Source organism: Anopheles coluzzii, chromosome 2 (assembly GCF_943734685.1).
Source record: "Anopheles coluzzii chromosome 2, AcolN3, whole genome shotgun sequence".
NCBI classification, from domain to species: Eukaryota; Metazoa; Arthropoda; class Insecta; order Diptera; family Culicidae; genus Anopheles; species Anopheles coluzzii.
Genome location: NC_064670.1, coordinates 104,655,449 through 104,681,833, shown reverse-complemented (window position 1 = coordinate 104,681,833; position 26,385 = coordinate 104,655,449). Strand labels below are relative to the sequence as shown.

Genomic DNA, 26,385 nt, shown 5'->3' with positions numbered 1-26,385 from the left:
CCATCGCTAGACGCACACCGTGGGCCGGCTCTCATGCTCAGTCGAGAGAGTACAGTGCGACCGTGCGGACGCCTTTACATCCTTTTTCCCTCCCCCGGAGCACTTACGGTACGGGTACGGGAGTATACGCGGGCAGTGCGGGTTTGTGCCATTCCAGCTGGGCGTACCGGGGGCCCGAGGGTTTGAGGAGTGGATCGAAAAGCCGGGAATATGGGAAACCAGAACGTGCCACTTGACGCGTCTGTGAATTGTAAAATGGGAATTTGCTGCGAGTAGAGAATTCACACCAAAGGTTGCGATGGTCACCCTTATCGTAGGGGTTGATTGATAGTTGAGGGTGTGTTTGTGTGCGTGCTTGTGTCTCTTATTCCTTGTGTGCGTGCGTGTGTGTGTGTGTTTTTGCATAATTTGTTAGTGTACCCGCTCATTAATTGAATTCAGCGTTCGGGAGTAGAAGGCAAGCAAAGCGTAGCGTCATAAAGGTGACGAGGCGTCCTTGGGCCCACGTTGCATGGTGTTGGTGAGAGTTGACGCTTCGGCTCGAAAAGGATATCATTTACACTTGGCCTGGTCCTGCAGTGAAATTAAATGAGGCGGTTCGAGACGCAGCCCGCGGCACAGAACACAGCACAGGGTGAAGCCGTTTTCGCAATGGAACGCTTCCCTTGTTAGGCTAATTGAGTTTCGTCGCTTCTCCGAAGCAGGGTGGCACTGTGCACAGTGAGTGTGATAATAAATTGCACCAGCTCTTCCACCTAGTGGACCGTCGGACCGTGGGCATAGGCAGCAAACGCCAAATATTCAATATTTATTACAACCACCCCTAACCGCCAACAGAAACAATGAAATTGTGGCGGCGTTGTTTGCCGTGCGCCCTGAAGCCTTTGCCGACAAGAGCGAAACGTGCGGCGAATATGAAATCGACTTGTAAAGCGTAAGCGTCAAAAGCCTCCCCGTCAGCAATGTCGGTGTGTGTGTGTGGTAGCAATAAGTGAATATTCGATACGGCAATAATTTCAGTGCGCAAAGGATACAACAGTGTGTCTATGTGTTTGTGTTTGAGTGAGTGTTTTGGTGTCGTTGTGTTTGCAAAACCTTCCCTCTACCGCTTCCACGTCCAACACAGAGGGCACGTCCAACAATGCTTTCGTCCAAGTCTCTGTGTATGTGTGTGTTTTCAGAATACAATTACCAACCCATCCCAAGGGTCGGCCAGTCGAGTCCGCCCGAGGATGAAGGACCATCGGACATGGTTTGGAGAGGATGGGTATCGACGGGCGAATGACGCGTCTTTTTCCACCACCACCATCACCATGTAAATTGAAAGTGAAGCACCACACCGACGACAACAACGGCGACGATGACGATGGAGATGATGATGATGCTGATGATGAGGATGGTGGTCCGTCGCGGCGGCTCAATAGGGAACTTGCTTGCTCTGTGGGAAGTGAATGATGAACTGTAATGAGGAATAATTCGGATGAATTGATGTTTCGTTATTTTTCTATTACCTTCTCTCTCTCTCTCTGTCTCGTTTTTTTGCGACTCGACTAGCACCGACCACAGTGCGATACAACGACAGAAAGAAAGAAGGTAGTGGTCTATCAATTTTAGGGTCGCACAGCACGGTGTATCGTGCACGGTCATGATCAGCGGACGAGCAGTAGTACAAAACGCTGCACGATAGTCTGCCCATGGTCCATCTTTTTGTGTGGGAATTATGAGGAAAATGCTTGCAAATTAGCAAATATTGTATTGCTGATGAGCGAATTGATGAAAAGGCCTTTTTCTGTTGCAGAGGAGTGATTTGATTGTTCGATGGTGAATAGAATCAGATTCGTCATGCTATCAGGCAGAGTATTTATTCGATAAACCATCAATTGAATCGCAGACAATTCAAGTCATTAACAATAAGTCCAAAATGATATGTTGAAAGGCGAAAGTATATGGCAAATGGTTGTCATTAATTTCGTATGATGAACCACAAGATAAATAGTTGTAGAAGAGTCTAGATTTAATTTTCGATATATGATTGATTGATTTAATGAATAATGGTAGCATGTTGGCTATACTTGTTGTATTGAATTTAGTTTAATTTATAACACTAAAATCATCAACGACCATGCGCCTCCATGGGAAATGTTGAGTATCAAACTGTTTTATAAACGATACGATCGGTACGTAATTTCCTTTTGAATAAACATAAACTTTCTTTTATCACTTAAAAGGTACTGTTATCTACTACTGGTGTCTTAATTGTACTCCATAACCTTTCAGCGTAGCTAAAAGTTTCGCCAAATAATGCTTGCTCATGGTCGCATCTACGTTACACAGACCATATTTTCCCACTAAACAAACGCAACAGTGCTTTTCTTTTTGATTACTTTGCTCCCCGAGAACGCACAACTAAGCAACTGCCGCACGTGTGCGCCTAACACTCATTACCGGAAGTAGCGTCCGTTAAAGCGGTTGATTAAGTCCACGATAAACAAAGCAACAACAACCTACACCATTCCCATTCTTGGAATAAAAAGAAAAACAAAACTTTCACTACATTCTGCTTAACCATGGCCTTTCCGTCCTCGGTGCTTGTTGCTGACGAACAAATTGTCTGGAAGTTAGATACCCGCTTTCAGGAAGGCGCGAAGGGGGGGGGCAACAAATTTTCACCCTCATTGACACGTTTCGAGCATGTCCCGAAACTTTTGCCCATTGTCTGGTGCCCAACCTGGTCGCTGTGGTTTTATCGATTACGACCGTTCCCGTCCGTTCTGGGGCGCACCCTTCTCGCTTCTCGATGATGCCCGTCACCCCACGCTGTGTATGATGTACCGGAACATAATAAAGTACGTAGTCGGACATGTCCTGTCACGGCAGCCGGCAGCCGTACACAAAAGCCGCACAACCATTATGCGCTGACCGACAGGGACACGCATAAACAATTTGCCCACAATTTCCGTCCCCACCAACCCACCCTTTGGGGGTGCGGCCCCACCATTGCCGCTTGAAATGTGAGAAATGCAAAAAAATATCCGATTTCTTGCCGCCTCTTCGCTCCGGTTTGGGGCAGGGAAAGCTTTCTGTGTGGCTTTATGTGTGTGTGAGTGTTCCCAGAATGAAAGAGGCTCAACCACTTCGGTCAATGACAGACAGAAGGGACGATGAAATGGAAGAAACATCCACCGACTACATACTTACCTGGTAAGCCGTGAACCAAGGCCGAGTATCTTCTCAAGAGTTTAACTTCCCATTTCACCAGAAAAAAAAGAACAGGGAGGCGTACTGTGCCATGGGCAAGGTTGCCCGTTGGTTAGGGCAATGAAAATCTAAACAACGCCAGCAACACACAAAAAACAGGGCGCCTCCTTTGGTTGATTTTTTTTGCTGTTGTTGTCGTCGTGTTGTTATTTCTTTGGCTGATGTTTTGTTTCGCTGCTTCGACGGCGTAACAGTGAATACAGTCTGCTTGGGCTGTGTGAACGCCCCTGCTGCCGGCGCTCATCGGTGGACATTCAAGCCTGGCCGACCGTAACAATGACATGGAATAGAATTATGGGGGTGGCATATTTAAGGATGTGCTCTGGAACAGAGGAAGATAGAAGTGATTTGCTGTATGAGGCAACGGGTCAGAACGATTTTTGCGTCGTTTCTGTTTTTTGCACAACGTTTTGTCTTGTGGCTTTTTTTATATATTATTGTTGCAAAATCTGGCCTTACTGGAAGAGGCAACTGGAGTAGCGTGACGATAAAAAATGCAAAAGACAGCTGTATTATTCATAGGCAACAGGGACTGGTAAGCTCCCTATCTCTCTGTCTCTGTAGGAACGTTTTCCTCCCCTGAACTAACATATGCAAGTGAAGTGCCTGTATGGCGCTGCCGTGGGGGAGAGGGTAAAGTTCGCTGAACGGTTCGTTGAGTGTGATGAGTAGCGTGAGGGAAAAATGTGAAGTTAAGTTGCAAACAATGGATCAGCCGCAGAACGAGAAAAGTGTACATTGCGGGGTAGATGATTTATAAAGCAACAACAGAAAGGTTGTTGAAATGGAAAGCGAGAGAGAGAGAGAGCAGTGTAGTGTATAGTTTATGAAAGAAAGGATGTTGCATTGATTGTGGAATATGTTTCATTTTAATGACCTGTTCTCGAGGGAGCATGTTGCTGTATAATACATAATTTTTATGCGTGGAACAGCCATTTCTAATTAAGTTCAAGGCTGTTATTGTAAAGCTAATTGATGGTTAACTAAAGGTCATTTGATATTCAGCTAGACAATATCAACCGTGCATTTCAAAATGATACGTCTAGAGGCTCAGAATAATGGTCTGAGCAATGGATAAGATGATATGAAGAAGGTATCTTTTGCCAATAAGGCTATCTTTTCGATCGATTGAGTTATTTTTCTGAGAAAATGTTGTTCAAACCATTACAGACGGTCACAAACAGCCTTAGGGCCTTCCACAAATTTCAATTCCACGTCGCTAGAGTTGATAGTTTACAGGGCATTGAGTGCTTTTTCCAGCTCTATTCGGAGAAATGTCTTCATTATAGTGCCTTCCATAACATCATTTTTCAACTATTTGGACCAGGAACTAGGCAATTACTACGATTTACTAACAATCTGGGGGCAATTTTATGTGATTTTGCGAAAATCGAATTAACTGAGGTATATCAAAATTACTGAAACAATTGTAAGGCTCTGAGATAAAATATAAAGACACTACCGCTATGATTGAGTACACATTTTAAAGTTCTGGTCAATAAAATCCTGGTCACGGCACCAGAATACGTTGTGACATTCATTATTTGATGTAGCAAATGTTTTGCATACATCTGCTTAATGCATCATGTTTGGAATTGATCTTGTAATAGTAATAAGTTCCTAAGAGTATTTGACTACACGTTACAAGCAGCTGACAATCGAAATGAATTCGAATACGTTTTAGTCAATCATTTAAAATGCTCTCACCGTAACCTGAAACTGAATCATGTCATTAAGATTGTCATCCGCTTAACAATTTAGTCGTTCAACCGGGAAGAGCCTAATTACTGACATGCTGTTACATGATTGCAGAGTGGGGAGATTAATTGAATGCCTCCTGCATGAAACACAACACATCAACGCACACACTTCTATTACTAGCAATACCATGTATAGAATTTCAATTTGCCACCAACCACCGGTAGCATCACGGTTCACGGTGACAGTCTTCGAACTGTCTTCTAATTGGCAAAAGGCAGGAAACTAAGCACGCGAACGGTGCTCCAGCAGGTACGCAGCAGTCTACTTTATCGATCGCTTCACGGGTGGATTTGATTTGCCAGATGTTTTCTACGGAAAACACACCACAACCTTTGCAAGCACCGTGTGGCATCGGGGTTTGAGGTCCTCTTTTCACGTACAGACAGCCATCAGTGGCAATTATGGTTGCAAGATCCAATCCTCCAACCGTCGAACCGATTGTTTCGTGTGTACCTACAAGTCGGACAGCCAGGCTCGAACCAGCGCTCACCGGTCGATCCGTTTGCCAGTGGTTTTGGCGTTGGTCGGCGGTGAGGTTCCATTGTTAAACAAATTCATCTGCTCTACACCAACTCAAATTGAATTTGTCGCCAACGATAATGATACGCTTCGCTTTTAAACGAGGGTGAACCGGGCCGGTACACGCGTCTGCTAGAGAATGCCGAGCAGCAGCAGCAGCAGCACCAGCTCACAGCACACATCTTAGCGGAGAAACTTGACTTGCGTCGCATGGCACAAAACACGGGTAGATCCCCGGGCGTTCCTGGTGCGTCTGTGTGTCGACTTTTGCCGCCCGACGTTCACAAAACCGGCTGGGAGCCAATACCCACCGCCCTGCATCACAGGCAAGAGGCGCGTTGATTTGATACTTCCTACTTAGCGTTGAGCACTGGCGGTCCGGCTCCTCTGCACCGTCGCGTTGATTAATTCGATCCGTCCATCGGGCGAACGCGCTCGCCCAGGCGATGGCGTCGTGGCGAAAGCCGAACTGTGCTCTCGAATGTGCGCGATTGGTTCACGCGGAAGAAGCTGTTCGTTAATTGTGCTGAGAACGCAGTGTGTGGCTTCCGTGTTTTTGTTAGCGTGGCGTGTTAGTACATGGATAACGACGGTTTGCCAAATTTTGCCAAGGTGACCTTGAAGCGCCATCGTTTAGGCTTGAGGGACGAGCTCAAGCTAGGAATGCTTGGTACCAAAGTGTACTGAAACCTTTCGAAATCATAAATTGTTTCACCATCTCAAGGGCCTCATGAAACGCTCGGTAGACAACATGGAGGACTTACTTTACCTCGGTGCGGAAAGGCAAGAAAATTCAATCAATTTCCTGGTACAGTCAACCCGCTTTCCTGTAGCGTTTGATGTCTCGTTCAACGTTGGGGTGGAAGTTTTCTCGTTTAGCAGATACTCGCTTGCACATGCACACCGGCAAGATGAAAGGATGTTGTAAAAGGCGAAACAACAGGTCACCTGTATCCGCCATATCTTCGGTGCGTTGTGCCAGGGAAACGAGAACATATTTTCTTACTCCCCCTCTAGCAAACGGTGCGACATTGTTGTTTCTATGCGTCGCGTGCCCTCGTTGGAGCTGACTGCGACCGAATTCCATCACCACATAGCGCAACCGAGTTATGCCTTGCACCGTGTTCGGGGAGTGATATCTTACCCGTTCTGTGAAATACCTTTGTATGCTCACAACGGTAGCAGCATTCGATGAGTGCGAGGATTCGATCGAAGGATACTCCCCGTCCGCAGGTTGACGTTTGCTCGAGTGGCAGCTTGGGAGGAACGCCGGGTGACGTGTTCGGAGTTTGGCGTTTGCGTTCCACGATGCAAAGTGTTCGATCGATGTTGTCCTTCCAAGAACTCCCCATTAGGCAGGCGGACCTTTCTGTGTCTCTATGGGTGACAGTTTGCTTTATTTCTTTGTGCGCCACTGGGTGGCGTTGTTTTTTGGGAGCAAATGTTCACGCTGTGTTTACTGGAAACAGCGTGCTCAACTACAAGCAGTAGTCAGCTTTTTTAAAAGGTACATTTATCTGTGTTTTAGTTAAAAATAAAGTAAAATCATGCGAAGAAAAGTATTTATAAGGATAACTAAACCAATTTTAATATATTCAATATCTTGGATTGAATAATAACACGACCTTGTTTTGCTATTTTTTCGGGCAGCTACTCGAATCTAATGTTTTAAATGTTTAAAAATTCATGTTTATTGGAGGGGTTTCTAAAGTAATCTTAGAAGCATAAGTAAATATTTGGGACCCATTAATACATGTCAACAAAACTTTTTTTCGTCTACGAATATGTTTATCTTCTTTTGACGTAGAATTGACAAGTTGAAATTAAATTTTACTAATAGGATATGCCGTTTAAGATGTCTAGAGATTAATCTGATTGGAAATGTCGTTTATGATGTCCAGAGAATCTTCTACTAAAATAACCCGCCCCAATTGTTTTTAAAAGCCCTTAGCGGTTACTATTTTTATCGCCATCCGGTCTCCCAAACGTGCTGCTGCCAATCAACCGAGAAACAAAAGCCTTTCCAAAACAAACCTCATGCGACGTGACGTAAAATAATTATCCATTCCTGGCATTTTGATAATCATTTTAACCTATTTCCACCGTTCCATCCCATCCGTACTTTCGACCAAACAAAAACAACCGAATCACACTCCCGAATCCAAATCCAATCGCCGATTGTTCCATCGACCATTTGCGTGCAAATTGATATCCTCCGCACGGGATCACATTACACGTACCAACCATCGCGGGAGTGCAAACAAAGGTGAACAAAAATTGGATTAATGAAACCATTTCCGTCCACCGCCATTTCGTTTCGTGACGTCTGCAATGGCTGGATAGGCGGTAATCCATTGATAGTGCCTTAATTTTCCCCTCAATACTTCTTGCATTGAACCTCAGGCGATTGGAAAGCGAAACCTTCGTCAACAGAAAATAGGACCTTCGTTGGTGGGTAGGATTTCGCTTGCGTTTCGAAATAGGAACGTTTGTCTCATCGATAAATCCATAAACTGAGTGTATTTGTGTGCGTGTGTTTTCCTACAAATCGAACCCATCAAATCCTGAAGAAAGTGGGTAACCAGAACCCGAGCACAAGCTCGATCGATTGCTGTTTGCTTTAGTGCCCGCTCAGGGGCGGGACGGTATGGCAAACTGTTTTCGATTGAGCTAATGAGATTATATTACTGATAAAACAGTGCGTTTATATAAACATATTTTGAGACGTTCTTTTTGTTTGTGTAAACAGGAAGCCGTGTGCGTGCGAGTGTGTGTGTGGTGTGCGGTGTGAGAAGCAGTAGTGGTAGCCGTAGGTGGTGGTTTGATTGAAAAGGCTCCGGTGGTATTTAGTTATTGTAAAGTGCGCACCAACTGCAAGTGACCAGTGTTTGTGGTGTTTTTCGACCGAAGTTTTGCTGCAAATAAAGCTGTGAATTAAATCGAATGTGATTGAAAAAGTGTGTGTGTTTGTGATTGTACGTGCAAATCAGTTCAAATTGAAATTTTCTGCAAAACCCAAAAAATCCGACCACTCCGACCGTTCGACCGTGGCGACGAACCTGTGGCGATTGGGACCGCTTTCCCCCGGCATGGTTTAAGGGGCTATGGGACGGGCAGCAACCAGTTTCAACACATTTACCAACGTATTGGTAAGTATCGTTGGCCAATATTGAACCTCCCTCCCCCTCCCTTTTGGGACATTTTCATTGCAAATCCAATTTTCTTAAATTTTCTCTCGCACGTCCTGCCGCACCATCTCCTTATACCGTTGCTCCTTTCTTCCCTTCACAGTTGAGTGGGTAATAATTCATGCATAAAAATGTTCGCCACCATCTTTTCTGCACGATTGAACACACAGCTCAATACACACACACACACAGAGCGAGCGAGCGGAAGAGTATGTAAGCCTAAGCGGTGTAGTCCGTTACTACAGCATAAAGCGATCGATATCCACCGTCGACTACCTGGCTGGGATGGAATGGAATCATTCGTTCGTTCGTTCGACTTCAATCGAACCGTTTACACATTTTGCTTTCGAAGTAATTGGAAGCGAGTCTCCTGAGTGTGTGTGTGTGTGTGTGTGCTTATTGGTACGAGTGGGTATGTTTTCCGACCTCAGTACTTCTCGGTCTGAAAACTCCCGCTCACGTCCACAAATCTAGCAAACGTTCATCTCTTTAACCCGCGCACACCGTGTGACACCGTGTGGTTAGCTGGGTGGGATGTTTATAGGCTCGTAAAAAAACCATCGTGCCCCTTTCACCCCCCCAAATCGATACGGTAAGGTTTCACACCGCAGCACCCTGCTCGAGCAACCGCAATGTAGCTGGTTGGCTTACAGAGCAAACAGAATTATCCTTCCCTTCCTCCATTTTGTTGGGGCGCAGTGGTGGTTTAGCTGACGGATTGACTGTATTGGTGGGTGGTAACTTCACGGAACGAAAGGGACGCAACGATTCCAGGGAAAAACGGCTCCCCACCGTTGGGCCAGGCAGGCGACATCCGTGTCCCGTGTCTGTTGACGCACACGTCTCATTATCGGTGACGTTTAATCAGGCTAATGCGTTTTTGCGGGCGAGAAAATTGTGTTATTTTGAAGTTTCGTGTTTGGGGTTCGTTTTGTGTCGTTGTTTCTGTGTGTTTGTGTGTGTGTTTTTATGGAAGCCATAAATGAGGAGCTCAAAAACAAAAGAAGAACGAGCAGCTTGCCCCTTCTCTGCAGCAAATTCATTGTTTAGCGGCATTTTCTAAAATAATTGAGAATTACTTTCCAGGGCCTTTCTTGATTGAGGTTAAGCTTAAACTTTATCTACTTAGCAGACGGCGGGGTAAAACAAGGTAAATGCTGAAGTCAAAAACATTTCAATAGAGAACTTTGAGCAATCTCATCCATAAGAAGGTTACGAAACATAAGGCGAAATGGTAGCATCATAATTTTCGTTGAAAAGCATGAAATGTGTCTTCAATGTGTACACAGGAGTCGAGTGATTTCCCACCGTTCAAGATTTGGTACGTGGTTTATCCTATGTCATGCACGAACCTTTCAATATCCTGACACCTGTCACAGCCATAGACAGTGTAGATATTGCTTTATAAATAATTTATACTGAATATTCATTCCATACGGCTCTATATGGTCTTCTTGCTGCATAAACTAGCACGAAAAGTATTGCCATTCCACTAAAAGTATGTGACTTTTAGTAGTGTGTTACAACAAAAAAACCAACCAACCAAATAGTAGTCAAGTCAGTATCAGCACAGCACTTTTCGTTCGTTTCAATGCCGAAGCTTTCCTATCGATTTGCACACGGCCGAGCGATCAACCGCAGACGTGAAGTGAGCAAATCGTCTCTAGCCTCCTTCCAACAAGCCTTCCAGCCCGCGAAAGCGACCCTGGGCTGGGTCGGTTGCTTCAGCCTTCCCCTCTTTAAGGCACGGCGGGGCCAGGCTATCGGGACTTAAATCGGGGTCGTACCCGGAACGGCATCCATCGGCATGCCATTAAGACCATTGAACGACCGTGCCTTCCACCTTCCGTGGTTGGTGCCGAGACCAAAAATCGATATTATCTTTCGCACCAGTTCCGAGTTTCTAATTTTAGCTCCACAGGAATCCATGGGCTGGTAGCACACACACACACACACATATATACAGACACATTTACATAGCAAGCTTCCCCGGCAGGAGAGGGCTGGGTAAGATCGTTACACCATCTTCTCACCGCAACTACACCCAGTGCCGACGGTGTGTCATCAGCTTTGCATCCAACCTGGAGTCGTCGGGAAGGGGCAGGGCAGTCACGTACAGTGTGGCTCGAAAGGTAACAGTCGACCAGGGATAAATAACAAACTGCTGTGTATGAATAATGCATGATCTGTGAGTGTCGGGACGGAAGGGGGGCGATGTGTTGTAGTGGCTACTCGCTGGTTTGATACGGAGCGGCACTGCCAGCCAACCAGCCAAGGCCCATTTTGCGCCGCGATGCGATTCGAAAGCACTCGCCGGGCCAAAGTACCAGTGCGAAGGTATTTCTCCCGTGTAATTCATTCCCGTTTGCTTTCTCGCAAATCATTTATTTTGATTTGAAAAGGGCTTGAACGGAGCTATGGGCGAGGAACGAGCGCTAATGCGCTGTAAATATTCCTCCCAATTAAAAGCTGACCTGTGTTGTGTTGGGAGGGCATGGCTATTCGATATGAGGATTAGATATTTATCGATAGTATACAATAGGTGGTGTAGCTTTTATTTGCTGAACAGCTCTTTATCAGTGCGTTATTGATCGAAAGTAGCAACGCCTGCTGGGTTGCTTTCGAGCCAAATCTTTGTTTCCAAAGTGTAGTGACCTTTGTCTAACTCTCTCCCTCTCTCGCTCCCTCTCTCGCATACAATAAAGGAAGCTCAGATATACATTCCGAAGATCAAAGCAAGCACAAAATGCCTGCACAGAGCAGCAGCGCCGATAGAAACTGTTCCGGTGTGTTGAAAAGTGTTCAACCGCATCGGGAGAGCGGGAGAACGAAAGCCTTTGCGGTATGGGGTTTTGCGCTTTGGAGTAGTTGTTTGGTTTGTGAAAGCATTTTAATTTATCAGCACTAAATCGATCCACAAAACGGTTCACTAGCGCTTGATGATCCGTAAAACGATAGTGTGTTACGATACGTATAAAATGGCTTGGAATTGTGTAAAAAAATAATGCCTGAAACAGAGCCGGTGGTGCAGCCTGGGAGCAGAGTTTGGATTCGGAATTTAGGTCACCCTTTAATTAGTGTTTGTAATGGAATTCTTAATGCACTGTAGCATCCATAATGTAGCAGAAAGTAATTGGTTCCATTTCTCTAGTGGATAGCAAAATACTTGCAGAAAGGAAAAGATATTACTACTTAAAGTAATCGACTGGAAACCCAAAAGAGATGAAGTACTGGGCTGCTCCATTGCTGTGGAAGAATTTCGGTTAAATTTTTATTGTTGCACCAACACTACGCTGCACAGTGACGTAGAAAGTAACTTCAAAGAATTCCCACAACACGCACACATTCCTCACACATTAGATGTAATTTATAACCTGTAATTTGTGTGTTGCGAGACACCGATCATTTAAATTATCATAAAGGCAGATTCCGTGTGCGGGTCAAGTCTGACGTTCGTTAAATAAATTACCGCACCAAATTAGTTCGCGTGCTACGGCTTGCGCGCCCGTAACTGTGTGGGCTCGGAGGACTCGAGCGCGCTACAAATTGCTTGATTGTAAAGCACGCAACCAGATCGAGGCACAGCAAACACATCTCCCTGGACGGGACAAAATCGTGTGTGTGTGTGAGAGTGTGTATATATACCAAACCTCATACAAAACTGCTCGGCTGCGAGAATGGGCCGATAGAGCAGAAGGATAATCAGATAAGTTAGTGTGTAATAACAGTACATTATCTTGCATTGTGCTGATCCGCACCGGTTCTGGACCTGTGTCCAGGTTATGGGCGTACGAGGAACAAACTGCTGTAATGGGGGAGAGGAAAATATGGGGTTTTCATGCCGTTTTATTGGCGATTAAAGCGAAGAGTTGAAGAGGAAAGTGTATTCATTTCGTAAGATCATTATCAGCTGGAAGAGTAAGGAAGCTCATAAACCGTCGTTCTGTCGTGGAATGGTGCATTTTATTTGTTGATTGAAAATGGGAATAAAGCACCATTATCTGTTTTAATCCTGACCATCCATTTTGAGTGGTTTGATAGCGAACAAAGAGAGGCTTGTGTCGCATGCAACGGGAAATTTAAAATGCAGTTCAATATTGGAAATCATGTCCAATATTTCATTCCACAAATCAACTATTTTGGCGTAATATTTCCTCTGTGACTTCACCAGCTAGAAAGCTAAACTTTTCCAATTTCATTCTCAACTCTTGCGAGTCAATTTTTCAGCCGTCTCGTGTCAAAAATAAACCCCTTTAGCGAGCCCTCACTAGCAAGACAGATGGCCACAGACAGCAGGCAGTGTACCGTATTGCGCCTCACTCATCCCCATTCCCTTGCAAAAATTCCCCCGAAGCCGCCGGAATGGAAAATGCCAATTTCCAGCAGTCGAAACTGCCCGGGGGAGACTTCCCACTCGCGCCCGATAATCATATGCAAACGAGTATGAAATATTCATATGTAATATATGCGCGATCAAGGCTCACCCATTCCGAGCCAAAGCACAACGGTGGTGTGCTACAGGTACCTTGCATACATTCAGGCGCAAAGAAGAAGATGTTTGGCTTCGCAACCAAGTTTGATTCAGCGGCAGAAACGACATTTTGTGGGTTTCTTTCTTCTTGCTGCTGCTGTTGCATAACTTTTGCCGATTTTTGGGGGGAGAGAAGAAGTGCCCTGTGGATGTGAAGGAATGAAAATTGAGATTGACGGTATGATCAGATTTTCGTGCACCGTTCGCCCTTACCTTACGAAACCGTCAATGTAATGATGATTGGCTTGTCTGTCGCGCATAAGTAATTTGCACTCCTTTTCACGCCTCAGCCCATTCATCAGCCACTAAACTAGATAAAATTATGCTACAATAAACTCGTTACGCTTACTGATAATTTGATTTTCTCTCATCGCTCTCTCTCTCTCTCTCTCTCTCTCTCTCTCTTTTAGATGCAGTCGTAATCAACGTGCTGAGACGGAAGAGAGAAAACAGTGTAGTGACAGAGTCGGGTGGACGGCGGCGCGAAGATGCCGTCACGGACTGCCCTATGGACGTGGATAAAGCTCCTCGGGCTGGCGCTGGCGGTGCTGGACCACGCGCCGGTCGCGGCCCAGTCAAACTCGCCGCAGACCTGCCCGCCGGGTAGCGACATCAGCCCGTGCGTCTGCCAGGTCAAGAAAAACGGGCTCGACATCCTGTGCGAGGCGACGGACGTGCAGCACATCACCAAGGCGATGAGTGCGCTCAAGGGCAAGAGCCCGATCATCTTCTACCTGAAGCTGCGCCACAACAACCTGCCGAAGCTGCAAGGGTTCGTGTTTCTCGCGCTCGACATCCGGCACCTGACGATCCACAACAGCAGTCTCGCCACCATCGAGGAGACGTCGCTCAGCTCGCTCGGTAAGATTTGTTTTCCTTCTTTTCTATTTTTTGTTGTTGTTCTCTGTCCTTGAAATGGAACGAAACGAACCCAACTGCCTCCCATCCCCATCAGCCGGGCCTGCCCTTGACGTGTCTGAAAGGAACGTAATTTCATCCACAATTCCACTTCCACTGCCCTTGGACGGGGGGTGTGTGGAAAAATTCATGACCCCACAGGGACGACCAGAGACAGAGCACAGAAATCACGCCCTTCAAGTGCACGTTTCCAAAATGGGGGAAGCACTTAACTTTTTTACGACCGACTGACTGTCTATTCCTCGGCTGTTGCTAGTGCTGCTGTTGCGTGTCATATTTTCGCATACAAAGCTTCGCAATTAAGAAGCAAATTTGCTGTGCGGGGTGTGTGTGCGTGTGTGCGCTGCATTGAAGCAGAAGCAAATGGTATTATTATGCCTTATTTTTGGATGCATGAGACGGGCTGTGGCGCAAAAGCACGCCATTCGGTGGGGCAAAAAAAGGGGGGGCATGGTTTTTGGAAGCGCAACTGATTTTATTGCATTTAAACATTAACTCGTTTTGGTGTTATTGCTGTGGTTTGATGGAGACTGTTGCAAATATCAACCAAGAATTAATGAGTTTGCAGAATGATGACATGAAAAAGAAGCCTTCCTTGTTTTACTCTTTCTTTATGAAGTCATTAGGTATGATGCAAGAGGAAATGAGTCTATGATATGTAAAGCAGCTAATATATTGTAATGAACACTGATTTAAGAACAACTAACTGACAGAATGCAGAAGAACGAAGACGAAAGAACTGAAGACTGATGACTTGGAAGAGGTAAAACGCTGAAGATGTTGCCTAGGTAACGATCCAAAGTCATAGTCCGTTTGAATAATTTGACATTACGGTCAGATGTCAGAGGTCAAATTTGCCGGATTTTACAGTACGAAGTTTTATGGATCAAACGATTTCTAATTGCTTTTTCAAATATGTAGTTGGTAGGCTGTTTAAAGCTTAATCGAACATATTTTCCCTATTAGAAAAGGCATCATAATGTCCTTCTATGAAGTTGCTTTAACCAGTTGCACCAGTAACCTTCATGTTACAAATTCACCTGCAAAAGCTCCCACTGGAAACTCAAATAAACAGGCTGATCAAAAACCCCCTTCCCTACCAAAATCTCTAAAATCGTACTTTATATGCTAATTAAAACATACCCAAATGTATTTACCCTTTTTCTGGCCCCAGGACGGGGACTTACCCAGCTCGATGTGTCCCAAAACCAACTGATGAGCGTACCGTCGAGCGCCCTCAAGAACCTGCACTATCTGCTGATCCTCAACCTGAACCACAACCGCATCTCGCAGATCCACAACCGCGCGTTCGAGGGGCTGGACACGCTCGAGATTCTGACCATCTACGAAAACAAGCTGACGTTCATCGAACCGGACGCGTTCCGTGGATTGGACAAGTAAGCAGACCGCGGCTGATTGGTTGAGATGCGCCAAAACTGTTAATGCATTGCACGCCCTCCGTTTCTTGCAGGAAGCTTAAGCGGCTGAATCTGGGCGGCAATGATCTTACCGCCGTCCCGCAGAAGGCTCTCTCGATGCTGGATAACCTACGGAAGCTCGAGCTTCAGGAGAATCGCATCAAAACCATCAAAGAAGGTGACTTCGAAGGTAAGGCCGCTCTGTCGGGTGATTAAGACAATTCAAAGGGGGGGATTACAGAAATAGGGAAACACGAAACGGAACGCGTGGAATTACTAATGGAACGTTACTGCCTACTACCGCACAGGGCTGGAGAATCTGGACTCGTTAATCTTGGCCCACAATCAGCTAACGGAAGTGCCGGCCCGGGTATTCTTCCACCTCACGCTGCTCAACTCGCTCGAGCTGGAGGGTAACTCTATCTCCTACATCGCGAAGGAAGCGTTCGAAGGATTGGAAGGTAAGGCTGGAAGGGAGGAAAGGAGGCGATGGTCATTGAAGCGACGTAACACGTAAACCCCTTCTTTACCGTTCTCCGCACACAAACAGAAAACCTACAGTATCTTCGCCTGGGGGACAATAATCTCCACATCATTCCGAGCGAAGCGCTGCGCCCGCTGCACCGTCTCCGGCATCTGGATCTCCGCTCGAACAACATCTCCGTCATTAGCGAGGATGCTTTTGTGGGTTTTGGGGATTCGATCACCTTTTTGAATCTGCAGAAAAACGAGTAAGTAGCCGCCCACCCGGGTCTGGCAGACAATCAGGCTAAAACTGCTCTCTCCAGACACGCACATCCACCCTTGCTCGGGGAGCAAAATTTGTCTGAAGCCGTTTAGAGAAACCAACCACGCCAACGGAAAAGTGCTCGGAAACATTTCGACATTAATTAATAGCCTTGCCGGTGTTTCCCAATGGGGGGATTTTGTTTGTAAAACCGTTGCGTCCGAGTCACTTTATCTGTGCGTCCTTTTTGAGTTTCATCTTACGTTGTCTTTGTATTTGTGTGTGTGTGTAATCCCTAGCATCAAGGTCCTGCCGGCACTCGTGTTCGAAAATCTCAACTCCCTCGAGACGCTCAGCATCCAGAACAACAAGCTGACGCGCATACCGGAGGAGGTGATGGAGCCGATCATGGACTCGCTGCGTGTCGTCGATATTATGGGTAAGTTGTGTGTGTGTGCGTTGTGTGCGAAACACTTTCCCTTTCAGTGCCGTTGCTGCTACCGAACATCCTACAGAAGCACAGAAAGGTAAACTAATGTCTCTATAACTCAATGGACTCGGAGTTGGAGCGCCGTAGTTATCTTCATTTTATCTCCAGACCCCTACGAAGTGACTTTCACAATTGCTTTCACTATCTCGGGGTGGGTGTCCCGGGAGGATAGACCGGAACACCGGTTTGCTAATGAATACTAAAGAAGCGACGAGATTGCGGATAGACGCGTCTTTAATTTATGTGTAACGCCAGCGTGGTGCGTCCGAAGCAGCTCCGAACGGGTCTGGGTATGGGAAGTAGTATGAAACTGTGAAGAAGCACGTGGATTAGAATCTAAACGAAGTGTTTTTCAAGCTCGGGACCGCTTTGAATTGCAGTCCATTAAAACGAAACGAGTTTATTCGGATCGTAAATTACGGGCCGGCCAGGAGCGTTTGGTGTTTATGTGAGCTCTCCGTGCGACGGTACACCATGAAATATGATTCGGACAGTTCATTACAGAAATTAATTTTTAAAATACGATATTCAGCATTTGATTTGTATCTTAATTGGGTGGAGATTTATAAGCAGTAAAAATGTAGGTTTTTATTTAGTGTTAAACCATCAAAGTCCGTCTGAGCCAAAGGGCAATATAATTATTACACTTTTAACAAAAAAACATGAGTTGTCGTATTGTTTTCAGCAAACAAATAATATAAACAGTTAAAAGAGTACTAATATTTGATCAAATTCATCTTTCGTACATTTCCGCAAGATGGCGATAGTAATCCGCTAGATGGCGCTATTGGAAACTCCACGCGATAGTGTCTGGTTAACCATTCCATGGTATACTTTGATGTGAGCAAACAACCGAAAGCACACCTACAGTCAGTCTAAATTATTAAAATTTGAATTGTTTTTATATTGTCTTATCTTTCGTTAAGCCTTCATCAAAGTCCAAAACAGGCTAGAATAGAGCGATATTATAAAATATTAAAGCTGTTACGAAAGACATTTGGACCTTTTCTTAGTAAAATCATCAATTTGAAAGATCCTTTTCCTTGAAATTGTATAACAAAACGATTGATAATACCGTACTATCTTACCGAGACCCAACCAAAGCACTTTAAGTGATTCAGCAACCCTTAACCGTTATCTGTAAATCATCAATTATTAAATGAAAACGGCAAGGATATTTCCTTGAACGTTCTGCAATTACGTAGGAAGAATGTTACGATATAATAATGCGCAATTATAGTTCCCGTAGTTCCAGTTAATCAATAAACAACCTTGCAACTTATATTAGCACCAAAAAAGTCTACAAAAAAACAAAAAGTGTGAAAACTGCTTTTTATTCTCCTTTTGCCAATTCCAATCCAATTATCGAATCCAATTAGTAAACTTTTTCCCCCAACATAAAGATAATGACCATCGAAAGGCACATTTTAGCTTCATAATCTGGACTTTTCGAACGTAATTTCAAAAAGAAAGCCAAATAATCAATAGTGGAAAGAAAGAAAAGCCAAAAAAAATCACCTTAAACTTAAAGGCAAGCATCCGGTTATTGGTTCTGGTCAAAAGGATTAACTTTTCAACTGTGTGCAATCCAACGGCAAAAAACCAACCCCTTGATAACGAATCCTTTATCGGCTTATAACGAACACAGAGGATAAAAAGGAACGGATTCAAATGCGTACACAGACACAGAAACACACAGACAGCCCATAAAACACCCCTGGCCACCCCTCCCCTCATACCCACGAATACCTGCCCGTGATAGAAACTGACACGTTGGGTGTGAAAAGTTTTCCAACGACTCCGGTACGAACGAGGTCACTCGCTCGCACGGTCGTTACGGCAGAAGCATGCTATCGTTCCGCTTCCGGTGACAACTCAATCAACTTCGCCTGGTAAGAGTGTGTGCGTTTGTGAACAAGAGTTTTTTTTTCTCTCTTCTTTTCCTCTGTGTCTGCACCATTTCTCCTTTGTTTGTGTGACCATTCCTCTGTGCGTGTGCGTTTTACTGTGGAAACCGAGGACCGTGCCAAAAGTTTTGTCACACCAAAGGCCGGCGAGCATACGTAACGGCGTCTGCTGACGACCGGATGCTGAAAACGACCATTTTCATGGTGTTGCAAATTGCGTGCTGCCGTGTCCGTTTCGATGGCACCCCACGTCACATCCGGCGTCAGCCTTGGTTGCCGGCAAAAATAAATGAAGATCAATCGGGGAGCATTTTATTTCCCCCCAAGGAGCGGAGACATATTAGAGGCTTTCGTAGCTCTTAATTTCGTGTAACGCCCCCTCCACGGGGGGAGAGTGGATTTCTTTACGAAAGGACATGCGGAACCAGTTTGGCCAGTTTTGAGTTGCAGCAACCACTCAAGCTCAGTGGGAATGGTAATGAAAAAATATGCGAATGCGTGAGCCATTTGTTCTGCTCCGGCGGTTCGTTTGGTTGTTTGCTTTGATGGTTGATTTCGGATTTTTATTCCATTTCCCCTGCCCAGTGTATTCAAGCTCAAGCTCAAGAGATCTGGGGAATTAAAGTGAATTCAACAGCGCTCGGCGTTTGAGGGAGAGCAAACAAAAGTCTTAGGACCGATCGATCGATACGAATTATCGGCAGCCACTTAGCACACCATCGAGCACACGACTAGCCAAGATGGAATGCAAGTTGGAATTGGTTTCGGCTCGTTTTCTCATTCTTTGATGTAAAAGCTTCAACCATTCAAGCGCAACGTTGGTGGAATAGAAATGAGTTCGGATGCTTAAATCAAAGCTTAAGCAATATTTTGCTCAGCAGCGATGCAAAGAGCAAGATAAGCTACGAAGTGAATGAAGGCAATAATAGTTCGCATTCGGAACGTTGTGAGCTACAGCAAAAGAATATTAATAGCTAGTAACAGTCGCAGTCGGAAGCAATGTTTTGCAGGTGTTTATGATTCATTGATTATTCCCCTGGCTGTGATAAAATCTACCAGCAATGGGAATAACTATGGTCTCACCGGTCGTAAAGAAAATTCTACTTTCACATATGTGTCCTTCCACGAGTGGGTGAGCGTGTGTGTGTGTGGGTATGTGACAGTCCTAGATTGATGTGACTGTGGGTAGGAACGAACACTGTTTTTAGGTTGTTTCACATTGTTCTATTTTGTGATAGTAAAAGGTTTTCAATTCTTGCCAAGACACGTGCAAATTTATTTATGAAGAAGAAAATAAGGCAAAGCAAATTAAAGCCTTATGGATTAGCATTTAGGTTTAAGCAACGATGATTATTTCATCTTATTAATAAGTATTTCACTAAAATCAAAGATAAATAATGATAAGTTGAACCGTAGGAAATTTAAATTAATAAATAACATAAATTGTTGAAACTTTCTTACTTTCATGGCATGAGAAGTTGTCATCATTTGCTTATGTACATTGAAACCTTTTAAATTATTTGATGCAAATGTAGAGCAACGTAATAGCATAGCATCAATATATTGATTGAAGAAAATTTCTTAAATCATAAAAAGGCCAATATTGGATGTAAATTAACATAAGTTGCAGCACAGTGGTCCCAGAGGACCTGTAGCAACAGTCTCAAACGACGCTTTATTGACAAGAAGTGTCAAACAAATTCAAATAAATGGTGTACCATAAAATTAGATAGCCAAATAAACCTTAAAATACGCAAAATCAATAACATGCAAAGTGGTGCCAAAACAAAAAAAGACGCTTTAGTTTAAGCACACACTTTAACCCCAAACTTTATCTTCAAACAGCCATCTGATCCCATTTTTATCGCTTCTGATAGCCAGCTTAAATTACAATCGATTCCATTTACCCTCTGGTCTCTGTTTTCTCTCTCTCTTTTGCCATTTTCTTTCTCTCTTTCTCTCCCTCATCACCATTTCAGATAATCCGCTGATCTGTTCGTGCGAGCTCGTCTGGTTCCCGAACCTGCTGCGCGATCTGAAAAACCGGGACGACGAGATGACGCAGAAGAAGCGCCCGATGTGCACGATGCAGAACGAGCACCGGGAGTACTACGTCCAGAACATGCCGCTCGAGCGGATGAGCTGCGTCGGCAAGAAGTACCACACGTCGTCACTGAGCGGCAACGGGAGCACGGGCCGGCCGGGTGCGACGCTCCTGTCAACCGTGCTGGCCGCCCTCGTGACCGGAAGCACCGTGATTGGGTACGGTCGGTTCGTCCGCTAGGCGCGCGGGTGAGTAAATAGGGAGAACCGCGTTGCGAAGGATGGGCAAGGATGGGAAACGGTCCTTGGCATGTTAGTAGGGTAGCGTAGGGTAAGAAAGAACAAACAAACAACAACAAACATACAATCTAAGGCTAGCACAGCGAAGGGAAACATATGGCGTGGCGTGGAATATATTTTCCAGCGAGCGAACAACACCCAGAGAGAGAGGGAGCGCGATGGAAATGGAAATACAAATACAAATGTCACTCTAATTTTCCAACACTTGCACACTTTGGTTTGGGGTGGAGAGCGCGTGTGTGGCCGGGAGCTCGGAACGCACGCTTGATCGCGCTTGATCTTTCTTTCTTTTTTTATCGACACACACCCCAGCCACGTCACCACCGGGTGATGGTGTGCTGATATGCGTGTGTCACAAAGGCAAACAAACCAAAAAAAAAAATTACAAACCAAACAAAAAATCACATTACCAAAGAGTCTTTCAATGAAGTAAACTATGCATACGTTTCCGCGTACGCGTACGCCCCTTTTGGTCCCGCGGTGCCGATCACTCGTCGGCGCACGGGGCCGTAGGGGAAAGCGTCCGGAACAAGGGAAAATGGTGTTAGCTTCCAACGGTGGAGAGAGAGAGAGAGGGAGAGAGATAGAAAAGGAAGGAGATAGGATGGCTAGGAAAAAAGAGGAAAAACAAATGTTACAAGATTTTTCATACAGTTCGTACACACGCTTCAAGTATTGTTCATACACACTCGCCCCCTGTAGCAGCAAATCACGCGTAACAAACACACTCACAAGTGGTGTCGTTGTGCTTCATCGGTTTCGAAAGCTTGTTTTCCCCGCCCATGTTGGTGCAGCACACACTCCTAGTAGGCGATGGATGGAAAAGCATCGCTCCCGATATCAAGTCAAAATCTCATCTTACTCATCCAGTGTGCCATGCTAGGGGCAAAACACACTCTCACACACACACATACCATATAGCTAGTAAGGACGACTTTATGACACGCTCGACACAGCTCGGGTAGGCACGGGAGGCCCTACCCTTCGTTTTCAAGTGTTACCCCCGTTTTAACGAAACGGAGACTTTTGCCAAGTGTCAGGTGCAAGGGTCCCCGCTTTGTGCACTGGAAACGATAACATTTGATGGATTTGTAGCAATTTTTGTTTGGCGAATTTTATTTCTCAGAGTATCCTGTTTTCAAATCTAAATGCATATTAATACCCCTAGCGTCTAGCCGGGGGGGGGGGGGGAGGAAGGAAAAGAAACAATCCTGAAGAAATGTTAATTGAACACATATCCAAGAGAAGGAAAAAGCTATTTAAACTCTATTTACAGCGTGTGTTGCAAGCGTTCAAGCAGCACGTTTTTCACGTGTTTCTGTGTGTTTTTTGTGCACGGAACTATTTACAAAACTATTCAAACACATACATGCACTGAATGTGAAGCGTTGAAACAGAACGTTGAAAAAGAATGAAATGAACAATGGAAAAACATATCAATGGAGCTAATTCTACCATTCTACCGATGCACACATCTTGATGCAACGTTTGCATTATATTATATACCTACTGCATGCATAAATATATATATACACCGTATACACGCATATAGTTTGCGGATTTAAAAAAAAGTAAAAATAAAACTGCACACAATGTCAAACTAAGATTAAGAACAAAAAAGCGCGCCTAAAACAAAGCGCCAAAAACAAACGCAATCCCCATTATTAACCTTACCCAAAAGTGGAGGAAAACATGGAAACATATCAAATGGAAGAATTTAATTGTTGCATTATATGAACAAACAAGAACAAAAAGCAGAACAAAATATATGTCAGTAGATGTCTATATACATAAATTTAAATATATTTAAAGAAGAAAAAATAAGAAGCATTAAATATACTCAACAAGAAAACGGAAAACTAAACACACAAAAATACACATATCAAGTATTCTACCAGTGTAAGAGCATTTAAAAATAAGCATAAGATACCGGTTAGATAAGCCAACGTGAAGAGCAAAACAAAAAAGGAGGATAAAACAGAGCGAAACAGAGAGCATAAAATCATGTTTGTTACATTTTTGATACATGAAACCTTTGCCTGTACACGTCTAATGGTGCCCAATTTTTTAAAACCCAGAACAAAACAAAACAAAAAACCCATGGTTTCGTCCCGATTCCAACTTCCAGCAATACATATCAACCAAACCCATGGTTTGTACGGTTCATGAGACATATCAAATGGAGGACTCTTGAATGGTTACGCGATAAGAGTAGACACAATCCAGACGACTGCTATCATCCCCAGGAAAAAAAGTAGATAACACAAGTAGACACATTGCGCGGTACATAAGGTACATACATATCAATCTTTTTTCCCCCGAGTCCCTACGCGAGTCTCTTTAAAATCAGGCGTTAAAAAAACATAAAAAATGGGACGTGGGCTGATAAAATCATACCATTACATCCGTGGATGTATCTCTTCCACATCCTTTTTGCGGAGCATACACTACACACACCTACGCTACATATCCAAAACATATCATTAGATGGTAAGACATTAATCACGCGCTAAACACACACTTTTCTCCCCCTTCTAAGCACCATTGCTCCAGGGGACGGTGAGCAATTGGGAAGGAGTGCAAATGATTCATTTGTAAGTGTAAATCTCAATGATGAAAGTCCGCATGTACCCTAAGCGTTCTTGGCGCCAGCGTGCGCTCTGTTGCGCGCGCGCGTGTGTGCTTTAGATCGTTGTTCACTTTCATTCATCTCCCTTTCTTTTTCCCAGTCGATGTCAATTACACACTGTTATAGAAGTTTTGAAGCTTGAAAAGTTTGCTTTTGCACTGCACACGCACTGACTCTGACTAAATGTAACAAAACAAAAAGCTTAGCTTTGTCTCACAACTTCGATGTCAGCAATCGAGCACGAGGTCCGTAGCACAATCATCAGAATTAACACGCCTTTGATGAAGATTCAAGTGTACGGGCAATGTTAAAGTCTGTTAAGATGACTACAAAAAGACAGAGAAGACTACACTTTGTACAGGTTGACCAAAGTTAATACAACACACATTTTCCCATTTAGTGCAGATGGAAGGCAAACAAAACAAGCCGAAATCATAGTTTCACAGTTTCACGAGCTAGATAAAAGTTTCTGAGCCACGTGTGGAAAGCAGTTGCAGTTAGTTGCTGTGTTTAAGGCAAATATCATCCAGACATATCGATAGTAAGAAGCATTACGCTGCTCACGGTGCTGCTCAACAGACAGGAACGGTGAGACGCAAACGATTTACACTAACAGTTCGAATTCTCATCTGCACCATTGTTTGACGCCGTACCGAAGCTTGCACGCAAGGTGTTTGTTATTGAAAGTACAGTCGATTTTCTGTCATTTTTTATCGTTGCCACCACACACTGCACCACAAACCCTTACAAGTGTTTTCTACCAAATATATTGTTCAATTTGCCAAATTAATGTGAAATACCCGGTCTGGAGGTAATGAAAATGAAAACAAAACAAAAAAAAGCACCAGAAACACTCTCCGCAGCGAGTACACTGGTTATGCATTCCGTTTTTCTTCACTCCTTTAGATGTATGTCTGTGCTGTGGGTGGTAGCTGTTTGTGCAGATCTGTATGTGCGTGCGTAAGTTTAAACCCATCATTTTCCCGTCCCACGTTGGTTGGTTTGGGGGGGCGTAAAACAAAGGATTAAAAGGGATAGAGACGAGCAAATAACCCCTCTTTCAGGAGCGTAAGTGTACGAATCGTTCTGGTCTTAAGTGTTCAATTTCAATCACTTTCAATCTCGATGTTCTTGTTGCTCGTAACGCGGTGGCAGCTAATGATGTGGAAGGTGTAAAAGCGAAGAAAAAAAACTAAACACTCTCTCACACACACACATACACTCAGAACTTTCAAGTAAATACCGAATACGGAATGCAATGACTCTCAACACTGTGTCAATAAGTGGAAAGGTAAAAGCATTAGAAGGAAAGAGAATGGACAAGTGAAGCAAAAATAGCGGAAAAGAAAAACAAGACCCCAAAAGACAGAAGAAAAAAAAACAAATCATAATACATATATTATACAAGATAAGAAAGCAAAAGACAAAACGCAAATCGCAAACTGTTAAACTAATTGTTCAATTTATTTACGATAAACGGAAGCTTGTTGTTATTGAAACCGATTTTCACAAGTTCATAACAAAACCACACACAAAAACATAACTGGCATGCAAAACGAAAGGAAGAATCTCAATGTAAGTTCAGAAATGTCTCCAAAAATAGCATCTAAACCACAAGTTAAACCAAAGCAGCAATCACAAAGAAACCCACTCGCCAGTGTAGACAGCAACAGAGGTAGTAGCTGTGTAAGTATTAGTGCTAGAACAGAGCAGTAGCGGCAGCAGCAGCAGTGCCGCAGTAAACGCGCAATCGAAAGGCAAACGGGCAATCTGTAGCGCACCGTAGCTAATCGTATAACGCTGCGAGTAGACACTGTGAAACTCCCATTAGAAAACGGCAATAGCACACACACACACTAGGTGAAAAACACACACACACAGACGTGGTGGATCTAGAGTCCGGAGCGATGAGTCCGAGCTCCGAGCGTAGTGTCAGCGAGGTAGGGCAGGTGGTGGTGAAAATGGAGTTATATTTGTATTTGCAGTTTTGTTGCAGTTAGTGCAAGGATTGCGAAAGTAGATCGAACAACATCAGATCGGTGCTTTTGCGCCACTATTCCTTGAGGGTAGGTCATGTTGGTGATGATGCGATCGTGCATACATCCAAACGTGCAGCAAAACTGTGGTGGTTAAGTAGGGTGCAATTTGGTGGAAAAGAAAGAAGTGTAAGAGAGAGAATGTGTGTGTACGATAGTACATTGGAAATGAAAAGGAGAGAGAGAGCTGTAGGAGTGTCTGGAGAAAAGGAAAAGCCATAAATGCGATGCTAAATAATAAAGAAATTTTCCCCGAATTGATTCGGAAAGCCAAACGAGTTATGTTCTGTTATTTTCGATCCGAACAAAATGGGTGCTCCGGACAATTGAGCCTTAACAATAATAAAGGGTTCATTATGGTAAGTTTCTCGGAACGATTCGCAGTATGAGTGGGCAATATACTACTTCGCCCAGTTTGTGTGGAAGGACTATGCTCGAACGAGACATTGTACACAAATTCCTATTTGAACATTGGTCCATACGAATGCATCTGATATTGAGGTACAGCTCGTCTTTCGTCGAACAATCATTTTCTTATTAGAACTTTGTATCATATACGATCACAGTAAGCTCTAATATGTTAGTATCCTTGACAGGGTGACCAGAACATTGAAAATCACGTAGTTTGGCACAGTCTAAATTTAAACTTTTTTATTCGGT

At 44.2% G+C, this 26,385-nt stretch overlaps 1 protein-coding gene across 2 annotated transcripts; it reads left to right on the top strand.

Annotated features, from left to right (window-relative positions):
• On the top strand, positions 1-26,000 carry LOC120948920 (slit homolog 2 protein). Of its 2 annotated transcripts, none has more exons than XM_040365777.2 (9): positions 1-108; positions 8,288-8,687; positions 13,668-14,118; positions 15,350-15,572; positions 15,647-15,783; positions 15,902-16,054; positions 16,144-16,324; positions 16,620-16,759; positions 20,697-26,000. In XM_040365777.2, exons 3-9 carry the CDS (start codon positions 13,746-13,748, stop codon positions 20,999-21,001), a joined length of 1,512 nt encoding a protein of 503 aa, XP_040221711.2. In that variant the 5' UTR covers positions 1-108; positions 8,288-8,687; positions 13,668-13,745; the 3' UTR covers positions 21,002-26,000. The 2 variants fall into 2 exon arrangements, with proteins under 2 accessions (XP_040221711.2, XP_040221712.2); XM_040365778.2 differs by having other exon boundaries at positions 32-141.
• Positions 26,001-26,385: the final 385 nt, after the last annotated feature.